We start from the raw sequence: 24,389 nt of genomic DNA, 5'->3' as shown, positions 1-24,389 counted from the left end.
TATTGTTGTTTGATCGTTATTATAGATAGATACTTGAGTGCCTTACACACAACTTTCCTTTTTTCTTTCCTGGCTCGCGAGGCCAGAGAGGGACCCTTTCCAAGATCCAAGGGAGACAGCTGGTCTCCATTTACAGACCCCCTCAAACAGTTATGCAGTCCTCGCATATATCCCAACCAAAGAAAAGAAAAGACACAAACAAAAAGATCAAATCTCAACATGAGAGCAAAGCAGAGAGGTGGATGAGGAAAAAAATTAGCAAAACAATCCATACCATATCCCCCTTACCAAAATGTCACCCCAGCTCGCCATTCTATATGTACAACGCAAGACTCCGATGGTTGACTCAAACAGCCAACTAAAAGCAGAAAAAAGAAGCTTTGTTGTTGCCAACTGAAAAGATCGTCACTTCGTTTATTTGCCATTTGGCTTGCCACCTGCCTTCCTCGTAGCGATATCGCCCGCAGGATAGATGCTCGAGGCGTCCTCACCAAAAAGTATCTGATCCCCTTTACCGCCCATTTCGATAAACTCTTCGGGTGCCCTCTGATGTGCCGGGCCTGCCTCTTGGGAGGCATTGACGGCGCGGTGCTTGTTCTTTGAGAATACTTTGATAGGAGTTCCTTTGCTGCCGCCGTCCAGTTGAGCAGTGATTGACACAGAGTTGAGCGATGACAGCAGAGTTCTCTCTCGGACGGGAGCCCTACGGTTAACTTCCAGTCCCTCGATGCCACCCACAAGTCCCCCAGTGCTATCATTCACGGCTGGTGCGCCGGATACAAGCCAGGGGTGTTTCAGGCACTGATCAATGGTATATCTACGCTCCGGATCTACGATTAACATGGAATCAATCAAATCAACTATACGTAATCAGTTTAGCACAAAGCACTGCCTTAAAGAAGGTAGAAGGCTGTAATAGAACTTACGGGCTGGGTCACCGACTGAGTCCCAGTAGGGTGATGGGTAGTCAAATCGCCCGCTCTTGATTTGTTGGGAGAGCGTAAAGGGGAAGTCCCGTGAGAAGAGCTCGTCGGAGAACGGCGGGAAACCACAAAGGCAAATATACAACACAACGCCGAGTGACCAGACGTCAACAGCCTTGGTGTATTTTCGGTGCTTTGTGTCGGCCAAGATTTCGGGCGCAACATAGCTGGGGGTTCCGCATAGTGTTGTGGTGAATGACTCTTCTCCGATAATCTTTGCCAGTCCGAAATCGGCCAGCTTGACATGCAAATCTTTGTCCACAACCAGGATATTCTCTGGCTTAATATCTCGGTGTACAATATTACGGTCATGCTACAGAAATTGGGATGTTAGATGACGCTTCAAGTGACTGTTCAGGAGGCAGTGCTGTGAGCTACGAGGTGTGAGATATTGGGGTTTCTTACAAGATACTTGATGCCTTGGAATAGCTGGACAAACAATTTTCTTGTCTCATCTTCACTCAGCTTCTGCTTCATCACAATGTAATTGAACAGCTCGCCCTCAGGAGCCAGCTCAAGAACCAGGTAAACGTGTTCGCGCTCAGTAAACGTATCCTTGAGACAGAGGACGTTGGGGTGGCTGACACCCATCAGCACACCGATTTCTTGCTGTAGGCCTTCCGTCTTGGACTTGTCTTCGGGGCCGGGGTGCTTCGTGAAGATTTTGACGGCATACCGCTTGCCAGTCGCTTTCTCAACGCATAGATAGACCTCTGCAAAATGGCCCTTTCCAAGCTTTTCCATGAGCGTATACTGTTGTTGGAACGTGCTTGTTTGCCGGCTCTGGGGGTATCTGAAGACAAATCTTGCTTTACTGTGCACGGCGATTTCATCTTGATCCTTCAGTTCGCGACGCTGATTTCGTCCGACCAGAGCTTCATTAACGTATGTTCCGTTGCTCGACACGTCTTCGACAAATGCAACGGTATCTGTTCCAACAGCTTCTGCAAAAATAAGGCAGTGTCGGTTGGAAACGACGCCCTCGCTGACAACCACATCTGTTGATCCGTCATCAACAATCAGCAATCTCACTTAACGCTAGCTGATATCGGAGTTTTCAAAGATATCTTACCACACTCGGCGTGCCGTCCGATCAGGTAGCCACCTGCCGAAACGCCCTTGACTTTAGTCTTCTCATATGCTTCCTCCTCTTTGGCAGCTGTCGATGTGTCGGACTTGTCATTCTTTCCAGCCTCTGCAGCAGCTTCAAGAGCATCGGGGATCGGGCAAGCGACGCGTTTTTTCAGCACCAGAGGCTTGTCACCGTATTTGGGGTCAAGAGGGACTAGATAGCCCCAGACACCTTCCTTCAACTCATCCACAACGTCTTCAGAGAGAGCCGGGTGTCGGTCGACATACTGGCTGAGCGGCTGTGTGTCTTGCGGAGGAGAGGACAGCGCTTGGCTCTGGCCTAGGCCCTCGGGAGCCTTTCTGGGAGTGAGATCGCCTGCCACGGCTACCGGAGGCGTCGCCGTGTGTTCTTGGGGAAGCTCAAATGAGCCATCGGTGGCATTGTTTGTGACGGGCGATGGCAGTTGATGTTCGCGCGACACGGGCGTCTTATCCGGGTCAGCCTGGGCCAAGCGGTCGGACCTGCGGGGCTTCTTCGTGTCTGTGCCTTCTTCTGGCAACGTGCCCTGCGAGAGCGATGTTAGCAAGGCTACCAATGGATCGCGAGTATTTTCGGTCTCCAGCGATGGAGCTCCGTGACGAGAAGACGTACGCGAGGCCGCTTCAATTGGCTCTTTTCGCTTCGGGGCGCCATGGTCCTCCGAGGCGCTGATCGGAGGCCGCGAGTAATTACTTCGGACAAACCTCAGGCGGGTGCTTACACAGGGATTCGCAGGTGAAAGAAACACAGGATGAGCGATGCTGCCTACTGTACCGTGCCGTGAATAATAAATCAAATGAAGGTGGTGGAGGAGGGAGCCTGGTTCGCCGTCACTGGGCCCGCTACAAGCACACCGTCAGATAGCACTACAGGCACAGGTGAGACGCTAGGGTACCTGCCGGGTACATGATCCCACTTGGCCCAGCGGCAGATACGGAGCGTTTGGACGCGGGTGGATGTACACCTGGTAGTACCTGAACGGCGGGAGAAGCTGCCACCTTGTGGGCTGGGTACTGCTACCCCAGAGTACCCAGCTTTCTACCTGCCAGGTCCGAGGTTAATTTCAACTTATATCGAGCATCCAAGTACAAGGTTTCGATGTACACCGCACACGGGTTTTAACAAGGTAACACGGCAAGATTAGTTGTGGCTCCATCATGAGCAGATCGTCCCTTGCGTCTGCCCTGCTCGACGTTTTTTTTTTTTTTTTTTTTTTTGTGCGTGCTTTCAGCTTATGGCTCCATACTACCTAGGTTCCTGTTTGTCTCGCCCCTTGTCCGTGCACCAGCTAACCAGCTGACTTACATCCAGTCACAGGATAAGAGTAACTGTAGAAAGTGGTGAATACTGTGACCAGCCTACGCAGGTCCAGTGGTGCTACCGCCGAGAGAGCTCACTAACAGCACAGCTGCTCTCTGCATTAGCACTCCAGCCGCCAATAAGCTTCATGACTCTAGGCTTCCCTTCCAGCAGCTTATTGGTGAGCAGCGGACCATCGATCGACTGTCCCGTAGCTTCATGTACCTCATACTTACATGCAACAAAACCCAACGACTCCCCAGACCAGCTCTTAACCAAGCGACCGATACAGCTCTCCCCCATCCCCCATATCCCGCCGTCCAATGCCCGGCAAGACTGCCTTGGGCCCCTCCTGCAGGTGATCCGCCCCCATAGGCATCCATCGCCCACTTTGCCGGACCGGGGCCGTCACCTGCGCTTGAGCGTCCTCTCATTCGTTCACGGAGCTCAAGCAGCACATGCAACATGCCTGGTACTTGCGTGGTACTTGTCCGTCTTTAAAGTGCAGAGCCTCATGAGAAGCGGATCCCACTCATGATGCTGGAGCACATGCCGTCACCGACGTATCGTCCAAGTCATGTCTTGCCTATGCGTGAACATTGGTGAGAGCCTTGACCGCGCCACGAGCTTCGTAAGAGGCTCACAGCACAAACCAGGGTTAATCGCCACAAAACAGCCTCTACCCAAGTAGAAATGACCTGCATACTAGTTCATGTCCGGGGGGCGTGACTGGAGGCGCAGCAGCACCCATGAAAGGTAATAACAAGTCAGCAGCATAAACAGTAGCCCACTAATCGTTGATCTCGACTTGGCTATTAGGTCACAAAGAGAATAGTATTGCAAAGCATAGAGTACTCGTATAGCATCTAACCTACTGATAACTCGGTTACTTTCTATCTCTGTACCTGCGTCTGGTGCTTTGTGCTGAATCCATTAACCTCCCATCTCATGTATCCATTAATCATTAATCACTAGTTTTCCTACTACCAAGCTGAAAATACCTTTCCAATATTATACTCTTCATGGCCCCTTAGCCGTATTTCTCCAATAGGGCTCGGGGCCCCATTATAGACCCTTTCATCATAGCCAGATCAGCCTGTGGAGTTCCTCCTACAGGAGCTCTTTTCTTCCATTCGTCAAGACATAGCTCCAAAAACGCCAGCCCAGCTTCCAATTACAGCATCGCATTGCATCGCATCGATCCACCTCCTCATAAAAAGCCTTAATAACAATGTGACCGTCACCAATAGCAAATATACATGTACAACTGTTACCACTAGCTCATCTGAAGCTGCCGAGCCAATGAATCTCGTACATGTGGTAGCATAGCGTGAATCCCGCCAATCGATCCCAGAATTTGGGCTCCTATTTTTCCGGGATAGGCGACTTTGCCAGCCTTCCCCCTGCGCTCACTCGCTTCTGAAGCCGAATTTCTTTATCCCTCAGCAGCCTTTCGGTTGAGCTACTAGTGGTGGGTAGTGATGGCACCGTATCGCCACCAACGGTATAAGCCCTGCCCTTCTTCTGCTCAATATACTGCTGCGCGTATCGCCCAAGCGGGAATGCAGGGAGCGACGCAGGGATTTCCGCGCCATTTTGAATAAGCAGCTCTGCTACTGGAAAAGGTACTGACTTGGTATCAGACTCTGTTGAAGACTGTCCAGCTGCGGAAGATGGTGAAGCCGGGTCAGCAGCTGCGAGTGCTAGCCAAACGGCGTGAGTCCCTCTCATTTTGTCAACGGTATTCGGGTTTGCCTTCAGCGCCAAAGCATAGAGCACTTGCTGGATCTCGTTCTTTTTAATCGCAGCTAGTAGGGTTTCGTCTGCTGTAGCGTATCGTGAAAGGGTTGGCGAAATTGGATCAACAAATGCGCGATCGACGTATTTCGCGGTAATATATCTCAGACGCTGCTCGCGCGTTGCCTGTGGCGCCAGCTTTTGAGACTGGTCAAGTTTGGCCTCCCAGATCATGTTTGATACTCGGTTTCCAATAAGAAGGAGCATTTCGATAATATCGACTGTGAAGGACTTGATATCTAGAGTGAGAGAGCGTATTTTGCTGATGTGCGTCCCCAAGGAGCGGTGGATACCACTACATTCGATGCAAAGAATAATACCCAGGTTGATTGACACCCATTCGACCTTTGCTCCGGAGCCACAGTCAGCGCACCAACAGTTTCCTTGGTCATTATCTCTCAGCATTTGCAAAAACCTGTCAGGGTGTTCGTCATAGCCCGAGCTGGGCGTCCGTACTGGAGTGGGTCGAGCACCGACTGTCGTTCTTCGGAATGGCACTCCGCTATTTGTATTAGAGTGATGCGAATTGTGCGAGCCGTGAACTGATTGGATTTTGCCCGTGAGAACCGAGCCAATGTCCCTGTTGATGGAGTGATCGGATCCTCTTGACGCTGCCTGTCGCTCTCGGTAGGCACGGCCCTCCACTGCGCTCTGCAAAGCATTGTTGATAGACAAAATCCAGCTGTTCATATCTTCCTCGGAAGTTGCCTGATACACACGCTTGAAATTGGGTGTAATGACCTCAAAGCAGAATCGCCTCTCAGCATTTCTGGCTTCGCGAACTGAGGCCATGCGTAGGTCAATTGGTTCCATGTGAAGATCCAACTTTTGCTTCCAATTGCTGTATTCAGACAGCTTACCTTGATCCAAAACGATCCAAAACCTGGATAAAATGTTATTAAGGAAGATCAATTTGGGGGATACATTGTGAGACTTACTTGTGCCATCCTTGTTTATTTAGATTGCGAGGGTCAACATGACCACCTGGCCGACTCAGCGACCAAAGAAGGCCTTCCTTTCTCTGCGATAGATTTGTCTGCAGACTATTCTGCTCCTCAAGGTCACGGATACCTTTGAATTTGGAACTTTGACTGGGGCTGCCGATAGCCGAGGACGGTCCAAGACTGCCTGGCGATCTTGAGAGGTCGACAGGCACAGTGGCTGTCGTTGACTGCACAGCACCACTTGATGTTGACGGCTTGAGCTGAGAACCGATGCTTTCTGCCCTTCCCAATTCAGTATCAGAAGTATGGGGTGGATTGCCATTTGAGTTTGCTACTATGGGGGCAGCACTGCCGAGACTGGCCTGCTCTGGCTCATTGTACGGCTTGTTGCTTTTTTCTAGCTGACGGCGCTTTTCCTCACGCTCTCTTCGCTGATATTGATACTCTTTGTCGGCTTCTGTGACCTCGTTTGTCAAAGCTGTAAGCTGTGGGCGGAGATTTTCAATCTTCTTGGCGGTGTTCAAGAATCCACCCGTTTGCGCATCAGCGAATTTCGTCAAATGAGATAGCACCTCTTGATCTTTGCGACCGCCATGAAGGTCTTGCATGAAACTCGAATAATCAAAGCGCTTGAGCTCGAAGTTTCGCCGTTTATTTTGATATTTGGAGTCGCTTTCAGCAAGCTTCTTAGCCTTTACCGAGTCTTGACGCTGACCAAGATACCGTGAAACATAAGCGTAATAATCCTTGCTCTCTTCCTCGAAATCTCGCTTTTTGGATTCGGCTTGTTTAATATCAAGCTGGTATAATTTTGTAATAGGGTCGATAACGATTTTTTGGAGATTCAAAGTATTTTGACGTTCATAGGCCAGGATTTCTCGAGCAATCTTATCGAAGTAATGCTCCAACGCAGGTTGAACAGCATTTGCATTAGTAGAGGACGCCTCGCGAAGCGCTTCTATAAAGGCGACGAAGGCATCGTTGGCCTCGGTTTGTGTTGCGTGAACTTGCTCGGCTTTCTTCAACACCTTTTTCATCTGAGCGCGCACGTTCCCCGTCTTCTGTTCAAGAGCTTTCAATGTGGCGCGGAAAACGGGACCGTCTTCAGCCACAGCAACATCTTCGGCCGGCCGGGGAACACATTGCACGTCCACCTTTACAAGCTCCTTAGCCTGTGGGAAAGGGGGTACGTTGGCCTCTCCAGGGGTGAACATGGGGGAGAGAGGCTGCTCGTCAATTTCTGCGGCGGCTAATCGAGAGTCTACTGATTGAGCTGAAGCGATTCGGATCTTGGGAGGGGCCGCCAAAGAAAATGGCGCTGATGGCGAGCTCGGTTGAGTTGGTGTTGTAGATGAGCCTAGAAAAGTTTTGTCAGCACAACGAGAACCATGCAACTTGCGATTGAAAGATGAGCTGTTTTGACATACTTGAGACCCAATATGAAAAGGTAGCGAGGGTGTGCAGTTGGTGAGCACGCGAATCATACTCGACAAACTGGTAAAGTTAGCTTTGTATCTGCGAGGGAATAAAAAGTGTGCGACAAACACTGCAGCAGTTCCTCCAGCCACCGCCCTTGTCCTCGTAGTTTTTAGGAGCTTTCCATTTCCATGTCCACTCGAAAGAAACAGCGGCGGTCCCGCCAGTAGAATAATCTCCAACCAGAGCTACATTTTCATTTTTATGCAAGTTGGGATCGGCGTGGAATTCACGAGTGACTAGATTCTCGACTTCCTTTGAGGAAGAGGCATACACAAAAGTGAGACCAGATATGTTGGTATCTCTCGTCATAATGCCATCTGAGATTGGGATTGGCAAATTTGAGGGCGCGGGTTGTTGCGTTTGGCGAATAACGAATGCGAAGGTAAATATAAGCTCATCGTCACCGCTCAGCTTGAGTAGAAAGTTAGGTGGTCCATTAATATTAGATTCCGGATCCTAAAGCGCCCATTATTAGCATCGTCGCTCGGAGGCGGGATAAACAAAGAGGCCTTGTTTATCTAACCTGGACATATTCTATCGGGTTGTGGTCGCCAGGAGGTCGCGCAGCGCTCACTCTGGTCGCCGGAAAAGCATTGGGAGTGATATGAATCGAAGTGCGCTTTCGTGGGTTCGTGACAACAATGGAGGTAATGCTCACTGCAAGGCCAGGTCAGTATATCAAATCGTCGCAAATGCGGTCAGGAGCTGGGACGCACGGCGGTTCTGGTCTCTGAGATAGAGCGACGACCCATCGTCGGGCCTGCTGCTGACATTGCCCATGGCGACAAGAGCTCGGCGGCGGCCAGCGGTGGGAGTTGGGCAATGGCGATACTGGAAATGTGCGAGCTGGCAAAGGGAAGATGGCGCGGGGCTCGAGGCGGGAGGCGGATCGTCATCTGGAGGCCAGAACCGATCAGCGAGGCGGCAAGGAATGCTGGAATAAGTGATGAGAGCAAAGATATGCGGTGGTCGACAGCTGCGACGAGGTTCAGGCCGGAGAACAAAGAAGAGCCATCCGCAAGCAGAGCCGGGGAAGTGAATAATATGGAGTTGGAGAGAAAGAGAAGACCGCGGCGCATGGCTGCACGCCCTCCACAGTCACACGCGCCGCTATAATTGTGAAGAACCACGGCGGTGTCCACCTGTAGCTGGTGACCTGGAGACCGTGTGGCGATGTGGCTTCAGTGCAGGTACCGCGCTACCAGAGCCGCCTGAAAGGGCCGCTGGAGGGTCCCAAGCCATCGCTGCACTCCACTTAAACGGAGGCGGCTGTTCCAGGTAAACAGCTGCGACGTCTCTTATGACGGGGAGGGGACCAGGGCTCCTTAGCGCTTCCTTAGCCTGATCTCAACGACTGCCTCTTTCAGGTAGGCAAAAGCCAATGGCTGTGGCGTGGTTTGTGTGTGGGCAGCGGCTTGGGCAGAGCCACGAAAAAACCGGCTCGATACGAGCAGATCTGTTGGGTTGGATTTAGGGGTTCGCATGAGCCTTGCAATCGATAATGCATGCGTCCACTGCCAAGGTACTAAAAGTATGACGCCTTGTTTGATCACTCTATTCCGTACGAAGTAGGCTATACTGATGCTCGATGCGTACAGGGAACCCGGCTGGCAGTCCTATTTTAGGCAAGCCATTGGGATCGAGAGTGGCGTGTGCTTCGTACTTCCTACGATGACCCATGACACGATGCAGGCAATCATCTACAACCGATCGACTAGAATACATGTAGCTAACACTACGCGTATCCTGTCGACAGGCCTCGTCACAGGCACACGTACACATTCGCCCTTAGCCGGTGAGGTGGCCCCACTATCGCATCGCCAAGGCTTCAGAGTCACCATAGTTTGTATACCACAGAAAAACATCATTTTAGAATAGAACTAATAAATAACTATATACTACTAAATAAGAAAAAAATTAATTTAAGTGGAAAACAAGTCTCTGGTAGAGGAAACCTGTTTAATATACAGTTACAGGTTACAATGGAGGAGGGGCCAGGTTACCAAACCAATCTTCCCTTCTAGTAATATACCTTCTATAAATAATACACATGCGCTCTCTTTAATCCAAAGCACCGTTTCTAAGACCCATCACCCTTGTAAAAAACCCCCCTCCCCCTCTTTTCGCGTATTGAATACAGCGTAGAGCCCCTCTTCGTCTGAGATTAGGCAAGCTTCTCGGTAAGAAGCTTGCTTGTTGTCACAAAGACATCTGCGGGAGCAGGCGTAGCGTCAACCTTGATGACTTTGCCTTGGCTTTCATAGAAGTTGACGACAGGCATGCTCGTCTCAATAAATGTGCGGAAGCGCTTGCGGATGCTCTCGGCGTTATCATCAGTTCGACCGCTTGTCTTGCCCCGCTCCAGCAGGCGTTCCTCCATAACCTTCTCAGGGCAGTCGAAGAACAAGACGAGCTTGGCGGGGCAGACGGCCTCCTCAAACTTATGGGCTTGATCCATCTTACGGGGGAAGCCGTCAATCAGGAAGCGGCCTTTGGTGGTGCCCTTCTCGCGGAGCGCAGCCGTCATGGCGTTCTCGAGCAGCTTGATGGTAACCTCCATGGGAACGATAAGACCATCCTTAATGTAGTCTTTGATCAATTGACCAAACTGAGACCCGGGTCGGTCTTGCTCCTCGCGCAGCAAGTCGCCAGCAGAGAGATGAGTGAAGCCCTGCTCAGCAACGAGCCTGGCACATTGTGTACCCTTTCCAGCGCCAGGACCACCGAGGACGAAAACAACGGTCACATCGGCAGGGCTGAATACCGGTGCGTCCCGGGCAGGCAGCGCAGCCGGGGCGTGGTCTTCGGTCGTAGGGGGCATGTCTTCTGGTTCTAGTAACAGGCAAGCAATCGTTAGCCACAAGATGTGCTCTTGACTCTGTGATTAGGGGGTGGCACCATCCGTCACTCACTTTTGATACGAGAGTTTGCTAGCTGAATGTATCCTGCCGAAGCCAATCCAAAGAGTGCGAAGAAAGGCCAGAACTTGATCTGGCTGTTACCACTGCGAGGGGGCTCTGAAGAGTAGAAGCGCTGCTGGCGGAAGACGCGAGACTTGCAAAGCGGTGACGAACAAGCTCCTGCGCGTGTGGAGACGGCAGTGCGGTTAGCAAGGCGCAACGGGGTCGATATGCGAGAGGCCATTGGTGCGTCTTTTGCGTCTCTCCTGGCTCCTTGTGGTCGTCTGGTGGGTGGTACGTGTGAGGAGGTAGGCGATGTCGAATACGTAGTCCAAAAAAGGTCGGGTGTCTTGGTGGGCTGATGCCGACAGCTGCTGCAAACACGGGATATGAGTTGTAGATTTGGCTTTGAGCAGATTGTCAATCGCCGGAAGAAAACCGCGAGAGATACCCCACTATAAACCTTTAATTAGACGAATTGTTCTGGAAATTACGATGCTGCAGCAAACTAATGAAGCGTGCCACAAAAAATTAGTGCAAATAGTGTATTGAAAAATCGATTTCTAGCATCAAGTCTATAATATTGTAAATACTATTTTTCAAATCATTATTTGAACGTTGTTGTAGAGGAGGCAAGAGGGGCAATGTTTGGTTTTATGCTAATATTAGTGTATAAGCGTCTCGTGCTCTCCTTAATTGGCATGGACCTCGGGCGATCGACGCTTACTGTATATAGGTTATACGAAGAGAAGGGCTTATTATAGATACTGAATTGATGCTAAAAATCTTACGCAGTAGGCGCCTTAGGTTTTACTAAACATGAAAGGTTCTATTGAACAATTGTTATCAAAGACTGACTTTTCTTAAAATCTCAAAGGAAACAGCGTTCTCCTCCTTTTGATGTGTGCCAGGCATGAAGCAGTAAACTCGGGCTACTCAGGGCAGCAGCTAATAATAGCAGTGCTGCGGTTGCTTTTGGAGCATATGTACTCACATATACAATCATATGTAGATTTGACTTGAATAACCCCTAGATATAGATTCTGAGAACCCAAGTAAGGGGAAATATCATCGCTGACAGCTGTCTTACGGTAATCAGTAGTAGATCACACTTGGGCCCGTACTGGGTGCGTTAGATGCCATTAGCGCCTCGATCAAACAAAGCTCGTGTTCCTGATTGCTCAGGTTCGGGCATATGCGTGGCGCTGCACTTCACTGCGCTTAGAACCATGTTCCAGGGGCCTTCAAGCGCCTAAAGCCGACCAGCATCAGGAGATGACGTTTTCTCCACAGCCACCCGCCATCTGTCCAAGTTGCAACACATCCGCACCACCAAAATCCCATTAGCAGCAAGCTTGTTTGCCAAAACACCACGTCTACGGATCCTGCCGCGAGGCCATCCTGCCTGTCTTCCTTCGACTTTCGCTCAACATCTGTTCCTAGCAGCGCTGGCTGCCTGCTGAGCCCCTCCCCTAGATCCAGACCGGCTATGAGGCTTAGCATCTACACAGGGCTTGGGCATCATTCTGCCTGTTGAGAGACGTCGCAATGGCGTCACGTCAGTCATACCAGTCTCAACATGGAGTCAATAATAGCAGTAGGGACACGGGAAGATCGCGGGCACAGTCTACGCCACAGCACCCTGCCGACCCAGACGAAGCTCGAAGCTTTGCTCTGCGTACCGCCTATCTGCACTACTTGCTGCAGCCCAAAGCTAAACGAAAGCAATATGTCCCGGCCCCAAAGCAACCTGCGCGAGCGCATACGAGCGTGGGACAGCTCGTACAGGATTTCGTTTCGGGAAACTCTACGAGCATCAAGCTCCCCCACAACTTCGCTACCGCTCTGCTTGACCGTGTAGGTGGCGTACTGAGGGGCAGCGAGGCTTTACCAGGGTACAGTGATGCTGCTGTCAAGAGAAGTTTTGCCGAGGCCTATACAGCATTCTCGGAAAAGACGTTTCGAAAAACAATCGAAAAAGAAAGAAAGTTTGAGCCCTTGGTCTTGATCTTCTACTCTGCGGCGACAAAGGCGGCCCAAAAGGGGAAAGGGCCTGACGATGAATCCGATTCATGGAAGCTACTTCCAGACCGCCACCTTGCCATGTTTGTGAGGTTGGCCGCAAATGTCATGAAAGATCAGGGACATGACCGAGATCGACCCGAGCTGATGTCTAGACTGACAGACCTGGAGAGCAAACTTCTCAGAAACGACCAAGATCTGGTTAGCAATAGCACTGCTGGCACTGGCACCACGATTGAAGTGATAGTGCCTCTTAGCTACGATGTCAAGGATATGCCCATGGTACAGACCGTCGCAAGCATCTACGGCATGGGTCTCTCAGAGGCTCAGAAGATACTAAACGAAAAACGTCAGGTTTGGACTGAAGAGGCTGCGCTCAAAGACCTTAAATCATACCAGACTCGGCTTAATGCCAATCTGCCAGGTACATTGAGCAGCCACGATTTTGACGTTGAAGATGCCTTCATTGAATGGAAGAAGTCAGAGGCCACACATCTCTCACAGATGATGATGGACATTTTAACGGCCAAGCCAGAGCTAGCAAAAACCAAAACTGGCCCCATCGACCAATCCATGACAAGTCGACCGACATCAATGTACGAAAACGACCAGGCATATGCCGACCTCAGTCGTGTGATCTCTGATCCAGGTGCCTCATCTTTTGCCTTTGACCCGTCTATTAGTCTGAGCTCTCTAGCGATTGGAGAATCGAGCAGTATCAGAGCCGTAGATGAAACGATATACACATTCACCCCTCCTAATCCCAGGTCGTTTTACAAGAATATTCTTCAGCAGGCGATGATGTTTGATCAGATGCACGCCGATCCTAACAATGACTACCAGCCGCTGTCGCATAAATCTATGGACCTACTAAATGAGCTCTCTGTTCGGTGGCGTATACCGCAATTTTCTCGACTCATCGTTCTTCTGGAGGGAGTAGCCAACCAGTTCCTTGAGAAAGAGATAGCCCCCGAAGACCTTGACTCTGCCTTTGATATAATCAAGTCTCCATCACAAGAGCTGAAAAAGCCGCCCCATATTCACCAATATAACGCCCCCCTTACCGATTTTGAACCCAGCCGCTGGACGTTGCATGATTTTGCTGCATACCAGCACACTCTACAAAGTCTTCACGACGCATTGTTGCAAGAGCTCTACGATCTCTTGGAAGGTTGCTACCAAGCTAAACCTCCCAATATTGGACCTGTCATGTTCCTCCTAGAAAATCAAATTGGCCAAGACCCAACATTTTCTCCTCGGGCTGATGTGATGAAAGATTTCAAACAGCTTCTATCCGAACGTCTAGCCCAGAAAGCTACTGAAATCTACCATGAGAATATGCAAAAGCAGATACCAGAGCGAAAAGAAGAGTGGGATTTTGCTCATGTTGTGCAGCTTGGCAAAGCTGTGTCCAAGGTGTGCGACCGAATTCGGAAGCGGTACAAAAAGTCTTCCACCATCATGGGGGTAGATCCATTGAGTATCTTGGTTTACGAAGTGTTCCCCAAATTCGAGCAGGATGCAAGCGCCATCATCCAAATTATTATGCAAGGAGCTAGCGAAGGCGGCCAAGAGATTGAGATTCAAGATGGATTTGAGCTGTATAAAGAGCTGAAAGAAATCCGCGATATCCACGAAGAGTTCCTCCCTGAGGAGCCTTTTGCTTTCAACATTGAAGATTTGCTCGTCGATTTTGTATGGCGCTGGCTCAAGTCGGCCGAGGGACGAATGGCAGATTTCGTGGATCAAGCAATCAAGCAAGATCAGTTCCAAGTGAGAACAGACAACCCAGACCAAATAGCTGGAGACTCGCAGCGGCATAGCGTGTCCATTATTGATATGTTTATGCTATTCAACCAGACGGTAGACCAAATTTTTAAGCTGGAGTGGGGTAACGCAGAGCATCATGCCAGATTCATGACTACATTGGCAAGGAATTTCTCCGCTGGCGTTGGTCGTTACTGCGAAACTGTTGATCAACAGTTCGCAAAAGAAATGGATCGTCCATCTGCTCAAGAGCTGGCTGCGCAGACTCAAACAACCCAAGAAAAGTGGATGCAATATGCCAAAGATGCATGGAATAACAAGGAAAAGGCCGAGCCATTCCAATTTTTCCCAGAGGTGAGTGCGATATCAACTGATATACAATCATATATCCTTCTTTACCTTATACTGACTTATTATGTCTTCTAGTCTTTTGTAAAACTTAACAATATCGAGTACGCAATGCAAGAGCTTGATAAGTTGGAGAAGAACATGAATGTTGAAGCATGTGCAGCATTATTAGAAAAGAAAGACGGCGTGAAGAAGAAATCTCGGAAGCCAAGCAAGTATACTTTTACCATAAAAGTGGTGGAGGCCGAAGACCTCAAGGCCTGCGACCCCTCAGGTTATAGTGATCCATATGTCGTTTTTGGCGACGAGTATCAGAAGCGACTTCACAAGACGCGTATCATTCATCGGAATTTGAACCCCCGATGGGATGAATCCTTCGACATTACAGTTCAAGGCCCAGTTAACGTCATTGCAACCATATGGGACTACGATACGTTCGGTGACCATGATTACGTCGGACGAACCTCGCTGAAGTTGGATCCTAATCACTTTGGCGACTATTTGCCCCGAGAGTTCTGGCTTGATCTGGACTCACAGGGCCGTTTGTTAATCAGAGTCAGCATGGAAGGAGAGCGTGATGACATTGTCTTCCATTTTGGAAAAGCTTTCCGTCATCTGAAGCGTACAGAACGAGATATGGTCCGAAAAATTACGGATAAGGTATGTATTATTACTGCACGATGTAATATGGCTAAGGTTAGCTAACTTGATTCCAGCTTACTGCTCAAATTAACGAAACACTGTCACTCGAGACCCTGAGGGGCCTCCTGGGATCTGGAGGCGTGGGAGCTTCTATCACAAGTCTCTGGAAGAAACGAACTTCCGCTGCCGCCCCATCTACAGCGCCTTCACAGTCACAGATCGAAAACGCTCTCACCAACCTGTTTGCCTATTTCGACGACAATTTCGCCATCATGAAAACGACACTAACAGACGCAACAATGATAGCCGTCATGACTCGTTTATGGAAAGATGTGCTTATAACAATTGAAAATCTTTTGGTGCCACCATTGTCAGAGAAGCCGTCAACCCAGAAACCCCTTACGCGCCTGGAGCTCGACATTGTGTATCACTGGCTCGAGATGCTGTTTGCTTTTTTCAATGCCAAGGATGAGCACTCAGGCGAACAACTCGGAGTTCCTGCTGAGGTGCTCAAATCGCCTAAGTGGCACGAGCTTGCTTCGCTAAACTTTTTCTACTTTGAGGATACTAACAACCTCATTCGGGAATCGGAGCGCATGGCCGCAGCATCTGCTCAACGAGCTCAGCAAGCTTTGCAACAGCAGAATCAACCACAGCAAAGTCAGAGTAGACTCGCAGTGCCGAGCAGTCTGGGAGCGTCTCTGGGTGGTGCGGGCTCGTTCGCAAGCATGGGAACCATCCGACGCGGTAAGAGTATCATGATGAGCCGAAATCTTGGAACAATGCGAAAAGCCAAGGAGGCAAAGCGACGCGAGATGCAAGCTGATGCTAGTGATGATATGATCTTGCGAATCTTGCGTATGCGTCCCGAGGCGGTCAACTATCTCAAGGAGAGACAGCGTCAGAAGGAGCGCCAAGCCGCAACAGCTGCCGCAGCGCTGATTGTGAAGAACAGCGTAAGCCAAGGCTGGAACTCTGGAGTTCCCGCATTTCAAGGTGCGCCGTTCGGGCGAAACAGTCTTTTGCCTAACAGGAGATAAAGCATAAAGTCAGCGTAGATGTGAGAGAAACGAAAAAGAAGAAGAGAAAAGGAGGACGAGAATATACACAAAGTATCAAAATAGCTGGGAGAAAGGAGAAATTAGTTAACATAGGAGAGGGGAGATTTTATGACGAGAGCAGCTCCATCTTTACTTCTGTACCTTGTCTTTAGTGTTTTATGGACTGTGGCCGGGCGGGATTTGGCCTCATCAGATACCCTTATGAGTGTAGGCATATACCGAGGTCATGGATTGGGGATGGTTTGATTTTACGACATATCCGGGATTTTTGAGATTGGTTGACATTATGAGGCGGGAGGGAAGTTGTGTAATCTTAGCATGTTAGGGGATGGTTACTCTTCAGTTATGTAGATAGCAATATCAAGCATTTGTTTTTTTAGGAAATTATTCGTGCTATTAGTTACGGTTGAGATGGTGGATAATGAAGCTGGAAGGGCCGAATAACAGCTACTTTATTTTACTATATATGAGCTTCGTTGTTTGAGATACTTGTGTCATTCATGCATCTCCAGGATTATAACTTTTTGGAGATAGCAATAACTATTCGGGGAAATGTATTCCTTCCGCTAAAATTCATAGCCAATTTCATAGCCAATATCTTTCTTTGCCCAACGCCTTCAAAAGCATAGTTTCATTTATGGAAGTTAATCATCATCAAATTCGTCGTCCCAGCCTCCAGGCCCCTTTCCAGGAGGCGTATAGGTGCCACTATTGTCGTCACCAAGATGGCCAGCATGCCGATGCGCTGCAGTACCACTCTCGCTATAATCAGCCGCGACATTTTTCGAAGCGACAATTTTGTCGTCGTGTGAAATCTCGAAATCCAAGGAGACGCCGTTGGAAGTCATCTTGATCACATAAGAGAGTCGCCTGATGATGCGGCCCTTGTTATTAGTCCATGTAGGGAGATCGTCGAATTTGGGGATCCTCGACCAGCGTAACTGGCAGAGCTCTTTGACCGTCTCATCGCACCGTTCTGATGGCTGGGGGCTGTTGGAGTAAATGAGGTTTGTGACAATTTCGCTAGCTGGTGATTCGAAGTCTTGGCTGAATCCTAGTTCGATGGATTTACCGACGGTTATAGTTTCGCCCTTGATGACAATTAGCACTGTCTATTTCGGTCATATTAGAAGTTAATAACTTACAATACGCAAAAACCATGAGGCCTGGTCCGCGGCCATATATACCCGTGCGATAGGGCACCATTCCCTGTCTTGGACGCTATGGTCCTTCTCATTCCATGGAATAACATTGCACATTGTGCCGTAACTGGCTCTAGCAATCCTCGAGCAAATCGCGGATTCGGTTGTACCATCAGACTGTTCAAGTCCTCTGATAGCCGCACCACGACAGACGGCCGTCCAACTATATCGTTGGAAAAGGGAAAAAAAAGGTCAGCATTGTCTAATATCATAAGTTTCTATTCGTACTTACGGTCGTGCCCCAGAACTCTGTAGCACCTCTACACTGCCTCTGAGACCTTCAATCAGGCAGTCATATAGATAGTGACATCGTCCAAAACCACCAACTAAGATCACAAACTAGTAATTTATATCAGTATTCTATTTCGGCAAACAGCTCAAGGCTCGTTTCATACCTTGGGCTTCTTCTTGTACCGCCTCTTGACTTCGTTAACTTGAGCTGATACAAGTTCTACAACCTGGCTGGTTATCGGTTGAAACACGTTAACAATTTCATAACTGTTGGGTATGTTAGTAAGTAGTCTCTATAGATAGTAATTATCCACATCTGTGCGGAGCTTACTTGTGGATACTGATATCTGAAGAAATGTATTGTTCGTGATCTCTCTTCCGCGAGCTGACAGGGGCTTGTATCGACCACTTGCGGCCGTCGTTGCTGAATTGTGGTTTTATGCCATTCTCCCATTCATTATTCATAAGACGAGCTATTCCATCTTCTCCAAGTCTTTCCCAAGTATTTGAAGGGATCTTTTGCTTAAGGAGATCTCGGAAACGCTCGTCCACAAACGTAGCGCCACAGAGTTTTCCTATACACTGTGTAAGCTGTACGAGTATGAACATGAAAAGAAGATATACTACTTACCATCTCCCCTGACGCTTTCTTTAACTCTCATCGGAATTTTACTGACGATAGTATAGGTAATCACATCCTGTGAAGCAAATAAGCTGTTTTAACGTTAAGATAGGTCAAATAACTTACTACAGTGCCTCCACCCGCGTCACAGACAACAAAGTGATCACCAGGCTGTTGTGATCAGTCAGTTAGTTCAATAATAGTAATTCCAAATTGCGGTGATTATATGGTCTCACCACCATATCTGCCCTATCAGACAGATCTTGCAAAGCTGCCAGGGCCGCCGCTTCAGGCTCTGAAATAAACTCCAGAGCAGTATCAAAAACGCCACGAATATTCAAAATTCCTGCTCTCTCAATTGCCTCTTTCATTCGAAATTGAGCGTACGCAGGCCAGATTGCCGGTAGAGTGACAACCACTTTGAACGCGGAAACATCGACTATGGATGCTCCCTCAGCTCGCTCGATGCAGTTGATAGTATAATGCCATAACTCTCGTAGGTAATCGCTGATGACTTCTACAACATGGGTGTTGGACTTTTCTAGTGAAGCCATTCCGGTTTTGAGATGTTCTGAACTTCTTTGATACTGCGGAATATCTTCTTTATCTAGAAGACAGAGCTTGAACCATTGGATGGAAGCTGATCCTGGCGGAGCGACATAACCCCAAAGAGGTGTAACATCTTTCTCTTCGCGAGAAATTATGGTTGGCACTTTTTCCTTGTCGCTGTTAAAATTGAAGCGAGATTTCCAGCTAGTTATTATATTGATTTGTTCTGGTCGGCTTGATCGAGCCCATGCGACACCGGAGAAGCTATCCAGAATCAGTATCAGAAACCGCGTCATCACGATAGAACAGACGTACGTGGTTCCAAAGTCTATGCCTATGACAATCGTAGGATCTCCTCCAGAAACTTTCTGTGCCGCCTTGTTAGCACCTCTTTGTTTTCGGCCAGTTCCACGCATGATTGAATGCTTCTCAATTTGCGACGTTGCCGTCAAGCAGTAAGTGGTGTCAATATTATAGCTGATAGGGCAAAAGGAGTTGTGTTAAGGAGAAATGGAAGAGAATATACACGATGACAAGGCATAATTAACTTGAATATGAATGCGTGCTTCATTGCCATGCCAGTTGGCAGCCGTCTGGCAGAAAGCTCTGCATATTTACCACCCCCGCTGTTAAAACCCCTCTTTGCTTCCTTTCTTCCTTTCTTTCTTTTTTGTCTTTTTCGCTCTCTCTTCTAACCTTTTGATTTATCTCATCATATTTTTTCTGAAAAGTGATATCCCCCAATTCGTCTCTTATCGGAGAGATTACAACACGATGTCGCCACGAGATATCGACACTCCAGGCGGAGGACGAGGTAATAATATCTGTTTCATGAGAACTCATTTTCATCCAACTACTTATATCAGTCAAATTAAATTGAAGCTAACTTTGAAGCAGGATTTTTAGAATCCTCGCAAATCGATGGCGAGAATCTGGTTATTGAGACACCAACCGCATCATCACTGCCACGACCTCAAGACGAAGAATGTCGGGATAGTGAAGGAGAAGACCATTCTGTCACCGATGGAGCAGATGAAAGTTATCAAGAAATTACTGCTTCCAGGAAGCCAATAATTTTAATTAAACCTTCTCGAGTCCTACGTTCGAATGCGGCCAAAGAGGAGCCAATGCAACTGGAATCGCCGACATCGAGCCAAATTGAGACTCCAAATCCAAGAAAACGAGGTCGCGAGAAACACGATGATGACGCCACACGGCCGGAAAAACGCAGCAAGAAGCCTACGGTCAACGCTAAAATTAAAAAGTATGAGAAGGTGTTTGATGAGTGGCTGGAAGACTACAAATCGAAAAGTCAAGGCTTCGAAACTCTCAAAAGTAAGAATCGAGAATTGCTTCTTGAAAACAATTCTCTTAAGAAAGATCTTAAGCAAGCACAACAGGATCAGAAACGAATAGAGGCGTTCCACACCTCAGAGATCGTCCTATTACAAAGCGAGTGTAGTAGCTTGAGAAGAAAGCTCGAAGCTGCCATTGATGCTTCCAAACAGGACTCTGGCAGATATACTAAAGTGTCAGATTCTGATATCACTGCGGAATGGGGCAAATTATCCTTCAACATTCGTGACCTGGTTTCTCAATGCTTAACCAAGCGCCCCACCAATGAGTGTGACGAAATCGAGACTTTGCTGAACCGGATGAAAATGTTCTTGCCTCTGTCTTTGTGCGACGTGGCAAGCCTACGTGTTGCCGTACTTCGGCGAATGATATGGCATACAATCAGATTAGCTGTATTTTCAGGGACGCGGCGCATGTGGCACGGAGAAACTGGTCAGATGTTGACACAGATCGTATTTATAGACAGTAAATATTCCTTCCGTACCTATCTCATACAAATTGGCATAACCAACTGACAATTTTTCTCCCATAGGTCAAAGACGTATCACCAGCCCCCGCTGCCTCAAGACGCTCAGCCAAATGAAGTTTAGAGCGATGGCTAGTCTCGATGGCTCTCAGCTCGACGAAAAGTCTGAAGGAGCCGTTTGTAAATTGCTTGAGGTTGCTAAGTCTTTAGTTTCCGAATTCATCTCGGATTCAATGATACAGCACTTTGAAACCATGATGAAGAAATTGATCATGGACGCAATACATCTCCATAATATGATGATGAGGTCAAAAGCCATTTTCTTGCAGCAGTGGCTTGGGGATGATAATGGCAAGCATTTTTGTCTTTATAACCGGGAGCTGATGGAATCTATGCAAAGCGATGTAGACGTCTACACATCTCGGTACGTTGTAGAGTTTGTTGAAGCGCCGGCCTTGGTAAAATATGGCAATGCAGATGGAGAGGGCTTTGAGTTCAATATGATCCTCTGCAAGTCTTCGGTCATACTTAGAGAACAGGAAGCTAGATCTACTTTGGAGGATAAAATTGTACGCGGGGAAGTATGAGATGACGAGGATTTCGGCCGCAGTTGGAGCGGCAATGCCGCAGTTGGAGAGATTTGAATCGGAACAATAACTGGGATGCTTCTAAAGCTTTGACACGATAAGTAATTTAGAGAACGGTTCGCTATATACCCCGGAAATTAAATAACCCTAATAGTTTGCAAAGAAAAATGCGTATTTAGGTTTCTAATTGTATTATTGCGGTCGACTTTCTAAAGGGGATTATTATCCAGCAAACCAATTTCGTTATCTAGCTGTCTAGCTGTAGTAGAAGCAGTAGAAGCAGTAGAAGCAGTAGAAGCAGTAGAAGCAGTAGAAGCAGTAGAAGCAGTAGAAGCAGAAAGATCCCGTTGTCATTACTTTGTACCGAAAGACGACGCTCTCTACTTTGAAAATAATCCCAACCTGGTAGAGGCGGCCAAAGAAACATACAACCTACCGACAAGCGCCCTCATTTCTGAGCGAATTTCACCACTGCCGAAACCTACGCGTACCTTACTCATTGACAAATACTGTCCGCTACAAACGAAGCAAGCTGATGGAGGTCCAGTATAAAATAGTCGTGGAAGACTGAGAGCATCCTCAGCACTCATTTCAACTGCAGCTTTTAAAGAAGAGCTGCCTAAGACAAACTCAATGTCTCGTGCATCTGTTTTGGCAGCCCAGTGCATGATTGCCATAGCAGTAGCCCCTTTACCAGCTGTCTGCCGAGGTTAGAAGTAGTAGAAGCAATAGAAGAAGATTAAATAAAGTATATGCAGCTGAGTTGGCTTTAAACTGGGAGATTTGGCATGTTAACATAAGATAATGTAGTGTAACCTGCGCCTCATATTCCAAGGCATCCCGCCGTCAATTTGAGGGCGATTAGCTCTGGCCTCCCCTATATAGTAAAATTTATTCTCTGCTGGGTCATTGCCCGTCCCTCGGAGCAAGAAAGTAGAGTCGGCAGTGCAGTCGTGCAATTGATGTGCCCACTTCCGCGGAGTTATTCCCCTCGTACAAACAAAGTCACCAGGCTGAGAGTGTGACGGACCTATTCCAATTGCAAGCTGGCCATTTTTTCTGATAGATGGCTCATTGCAGCTCAAATCTAGATTATCAGACTCAGGTGATAATAGAAATAGTCGACGGCCTTTCATAGTATGCGTAAGCATAGTCAAAAGCTTCTCATCCAGTGGATCTTCCAAATCTTCAGTCACTGTTCTCATGAAATCCCCATAGCCTTTAAAGTAATACATTTGCCAATCATAATTTGTAATTGATTTAGACCACTCAGCTTTCATGTGATCTTGGAAGAAGATCATTCCAAGTTGATGAATTAAGAGCCCAAGTGTTGTTAATGAATTGCTGCCTGTGGTCCAGCTGCGTAAGAGGCTCCAAACTTCTTGAAGCCAGTTCATGGCGGCACTGGGAGAGGCGTCTATAGGGAAAACGCTAGAAATATTCTCGATAGCTCCATATAATACATATCCAGGATCCTTGTTGCTCTGCGGGAATCGAATATGCAGAGTCTTAGACATGGCGTCCAGAGAGATTTTGGGCCACCCTTCGAGCTGCCAACCACTGGAGAGTGTCTCCCGAGCAATTGGCAGCCTCCAATCAGGAATCCAAGAGCACATTCCGCCTAAATGAGATCCGTCTGCCCGAAGATCAGTGTGCTTAAGAATATCTTGATAGTCGAAACAGCGAAAGTTCGTGGTGATGAGGTCAACGTATAAACTCTCAGCCGGTTTGTTGTAGTCCACCACAACTTTAATTTCTCTCGGATCTCGACCCGTTTCACCAGACTGGATTAAAAACGTGTCAGAAGCAAGACCAGCGATTGCATATATACGATCTCGAGGATCCACACACCCCAACTCGGACAACACAGAGAGGAGGTCGAGCAATCGGAGAGGCGCTTGTGAACCGGCTTCTATTCCTAGACAGTGGTAGATCCAGATCGACTCCATTGTCTTCACCACCGATAACAGTCCGCTTACGTTTTGGCTATGTCGAACCACTTGCAGAAAACGAAGCCAGGGGATCTCAGACTGGCTGCAGAAGAGAGTCACATTTGGGTTTAGAACAACCTCCTGTACAATCCAGCGCCGACCAAACCAGGGCAAACGAATAAAGGTTTCTATATCTTGCTGTATATCTTGAATGTCATCTCGATGATCAATTTGTCGAGAATATGCATTAATAGACTCCATCGATGAGGAGCCTTGAGAATCGTTGCCTAGCCAAACCAAGACTCCTGAACAGCGCCTGTATATCTGTGTCATGAGAGGAATCTGTCTGACTTTATCTTGGTCATCTTGTTGATTTATGCAAATAGCATCGACCCAAATTCGTCGTACGTTGAGCTTGGAACGGAAACGCAGCAGAGCATCGCGAAGGTTTGGAGTGATGTATATCAAATATTTATCGTCAAGGATAAGCCGTTCTGTAAACTCTGGTTTGCCCCATGTGTATGAGAGGGCTTCATAGAATGGATCAGATTCTATATTGAGCTCACGCAAGTTGCATCGCAGCGGTCCGTCCTGCTCATAACTTGGTTGAAGCTCCAAGATCCTGGTGCTTGCCGTCGGTGATAACGTGCTGTATGGATACGGTAGACTCATGTCGACAGAATACTGCTAGCGCTTGTTAAATTAACTAAAGACTGTTTTTATTGTAAATGTTGTAATCCAGTGAAGTATTTAGATGGAGCAGAGTGGTTATGAGACAGGGGTCTATACAGCCCTTAGAGCAGCTCTGTCATAGGCTGAGATGGTCATAGACCTTCCAGGCTACTGTCGATAGTTGGGAATCCAGTTCCACCTACCCAGCTCAGCTGCTTCAATCCTTGTCATATATAAGCCGCAGCTATCGCCTTTGCTATACGCGAATTAGGAATGGGTGGCTAAATGTACCAGAGTCTCGACCGACCCAAGCATTCTGCCTTATGGGCATTGTGACAGTACCCCTCCCTCAGCCGCAAATAATCCCCCACCTTGTCTCCAAAGCCTGTGGCGGTTTGTGTAAGTCTGGTCTTTTTGATG

At 48.1% G+C, this 24,389-nt stretch overlaps 7 protein-coding genes across 7 annotated transcripts; 2 read left to right on the top strand and 5 right to left on the bottom strand.

The window, feature by feature from the left end:
• Positions 1-388: 388 nt before the first annotated feature.
• Positions 389-3,162, bottom strand: GGI43DRAFT_145230 (kinase-like domain-containing protein). The gene is made up of 5 exons (XM_083199347.1): positions 2,707-3,162; positions 2,056-2,620; positions 1,389-1,981; positions 927-1,296; positions 389-860 (listed from the first exon to the last, which is right to left on the bottom strand). The coding sequence occupies exons 1-5, from the start codon at positions 2,746-2,748 to the stop codon at positions 415-417; spliced, it is 2,016 nt and encodes a 671-aa protein (XP_083064785.1). The 5' UTR covers positions 2,749-3,162; the 3' UTR covers positions 389-414.
• Positions 3,163-4,427: 1,265 nt separating this feature from the next.
• GGI43DRAFT_145204 (ADP-ribosylation factor GTPase-activating family protein) lies at positions 4,428-8,665 on the bottom strand. Its single transcript, XM_083199344.1, has 6 exons — positions 8,330-8,665; positions 8,137-8,270; positions 7,680-8,069; positions 7,562-7,628; positions 6,129-7,491; positions 4,428-6,073 (listed from the first exon to the last, which is right to left on the bottom strand). The coding sequence occupies exons 1-6, from the start codon at positions 8,391-8,393 to the stop codon at positions 4,759-4,761; spliced, it is 3,333 nt and encodes a 1,110-aa protein (XP_083064784.1). The 5' UTR covers positions 8,394-8,665; the 3' UTR covers positions 4,428-4,758.
• An 815-nt stretch (positions 8,666-9,480) lies between these two features.
• On the bottom strand, positions 9,481-11,235 carry GGI43DRAFT_392864 (adenylate kinase domain-containing protein). Its single transcript, XM_083204604.1, has 2 exons — positions 10,526-11,235; positions 9,481-10,445 (listed from the first exon to the last, which is right to left on the bottom strand). The coding sequence occupies exons 1-2, from the start codon at positions 10,755-10,757 to the stop codon at positions 9,778-9,780; spliced, it is 900 nt and encodes a 299-aa protein (XP_083064783.1). The 5' UTR covers positions 10,758-11,235; the 3' UTR covers positions 9,481-9,777.
• A 576-nt stretch (positions 11,236-11,811) lies between these two features.
• On the top strand, positions 11,812-16,916 carry GGI43DRAFT_392863 (C2 domain-containing protein). The gene is made up of 3 exons (XM_083204603.1): positions 11,812-14,656; positions 14,729-15,310; positions 15,367-16,916. Exons 1-3 carry the CDS (start codon positions 12,062-12,064, stop codon positions 16,330-16,332), a joined length of 4,143 nt encoding a protein of 1,380 aa, XP_083064782.1. The 5' UTR covers positions 11,812-12,061; the 3' UTR covers positions 16,333-16,916.
• An 81-nt stretch (positions 16,917-16,997) lies between these two features.
• Positions 16,998-19,373, bottom strand: GGI43DRAFT_429473 (Hsp70 family protein; the record flags this gene model as incomplete). The annotated part of the gene is made up of 9 exons (XM_083209121.1): positions 16,998-17,444; positions 17,499-17,718; positions 17,788-17,894; positions 17,951-18,053; positions 18,118-18,361; positions 18,418-18,484; positions 18,535-18,579; positions 18,645-19,221; positions 19,273-19,373. The coding sequence occupies 9 exons, from the start codon at positions 19,371-19,373 to the stop codon at positions 16,998-17,000; spliced, it is 1,911 nt and encodes a 636-aa protein (XP_083064781.1).
• A 302-nt stretch (positions 19,374-19,675) lies between these two features.
• Positions 19,676-21,460, top strand: GGI43DRAFT_429471 (uncharacterized protein). The gene is made up of 3 exons (XM_083209120.1): positions 19,676-19,771; positions 19,855-20,778; positions 20,846-21,460. Exons 1-3 carry the CDS (start codon positions 19,732-19,734, stop codon positions 21,364-21,366), a joined length of 1,485 nt encoding a protein of 494 aa, XP_083064780.1. The 5' UTR covers positions 19,676-19,731; the 3' UTR covers positions 21,367-21,460.
• A 515-nt stretch (positions 21,461-21,975) lies between these two features.
• Positions 21,976-24,388, bottom strand: GGI43DRAFT_145144 (HET domain-containing protein). The gene is made up of 2 exons (XM_083199342.1): positions 24,173-24,388; positions 21,976-23,981 (listed from the first exon to the last, which is right to left on the bottom strand). Exon 2 carries the CDS (start codon positions 23,967-23,969, stop codon positions 22,158-22,160), a length of 1,812 nt encoding a protein of 603 aa, XP_083064779.1. The 5' UTR covers positions 23,970-23,981; positions 24,173-24,388; the 3' UTR covers positions 21,976-22,157.
• Between the last annotated feature and the right edge of the window lies 1 nt (position 24,389).

The sequence above is a fragment of the Trichoderma evansii genome (genome assembly GCF_050947405.1).
Source record: "Trichoderma evansii strain SZMC 28006 chromosome Unknown GGI43scaffold_2, whole genome shotgun sequence".
Taxonomy (NCBI): Eukaryota; Fungi; Ascomycota; class Sordariomycetes; order Hypocreales; family Hypocreaceae; genus Trichoderma; species Trichoderma evansii.
The sequence above is the reverse complement of the archived record's forward strand: the minus strand, read 5'-3'. Positions and strand labels throughout refer to the sequence as shown.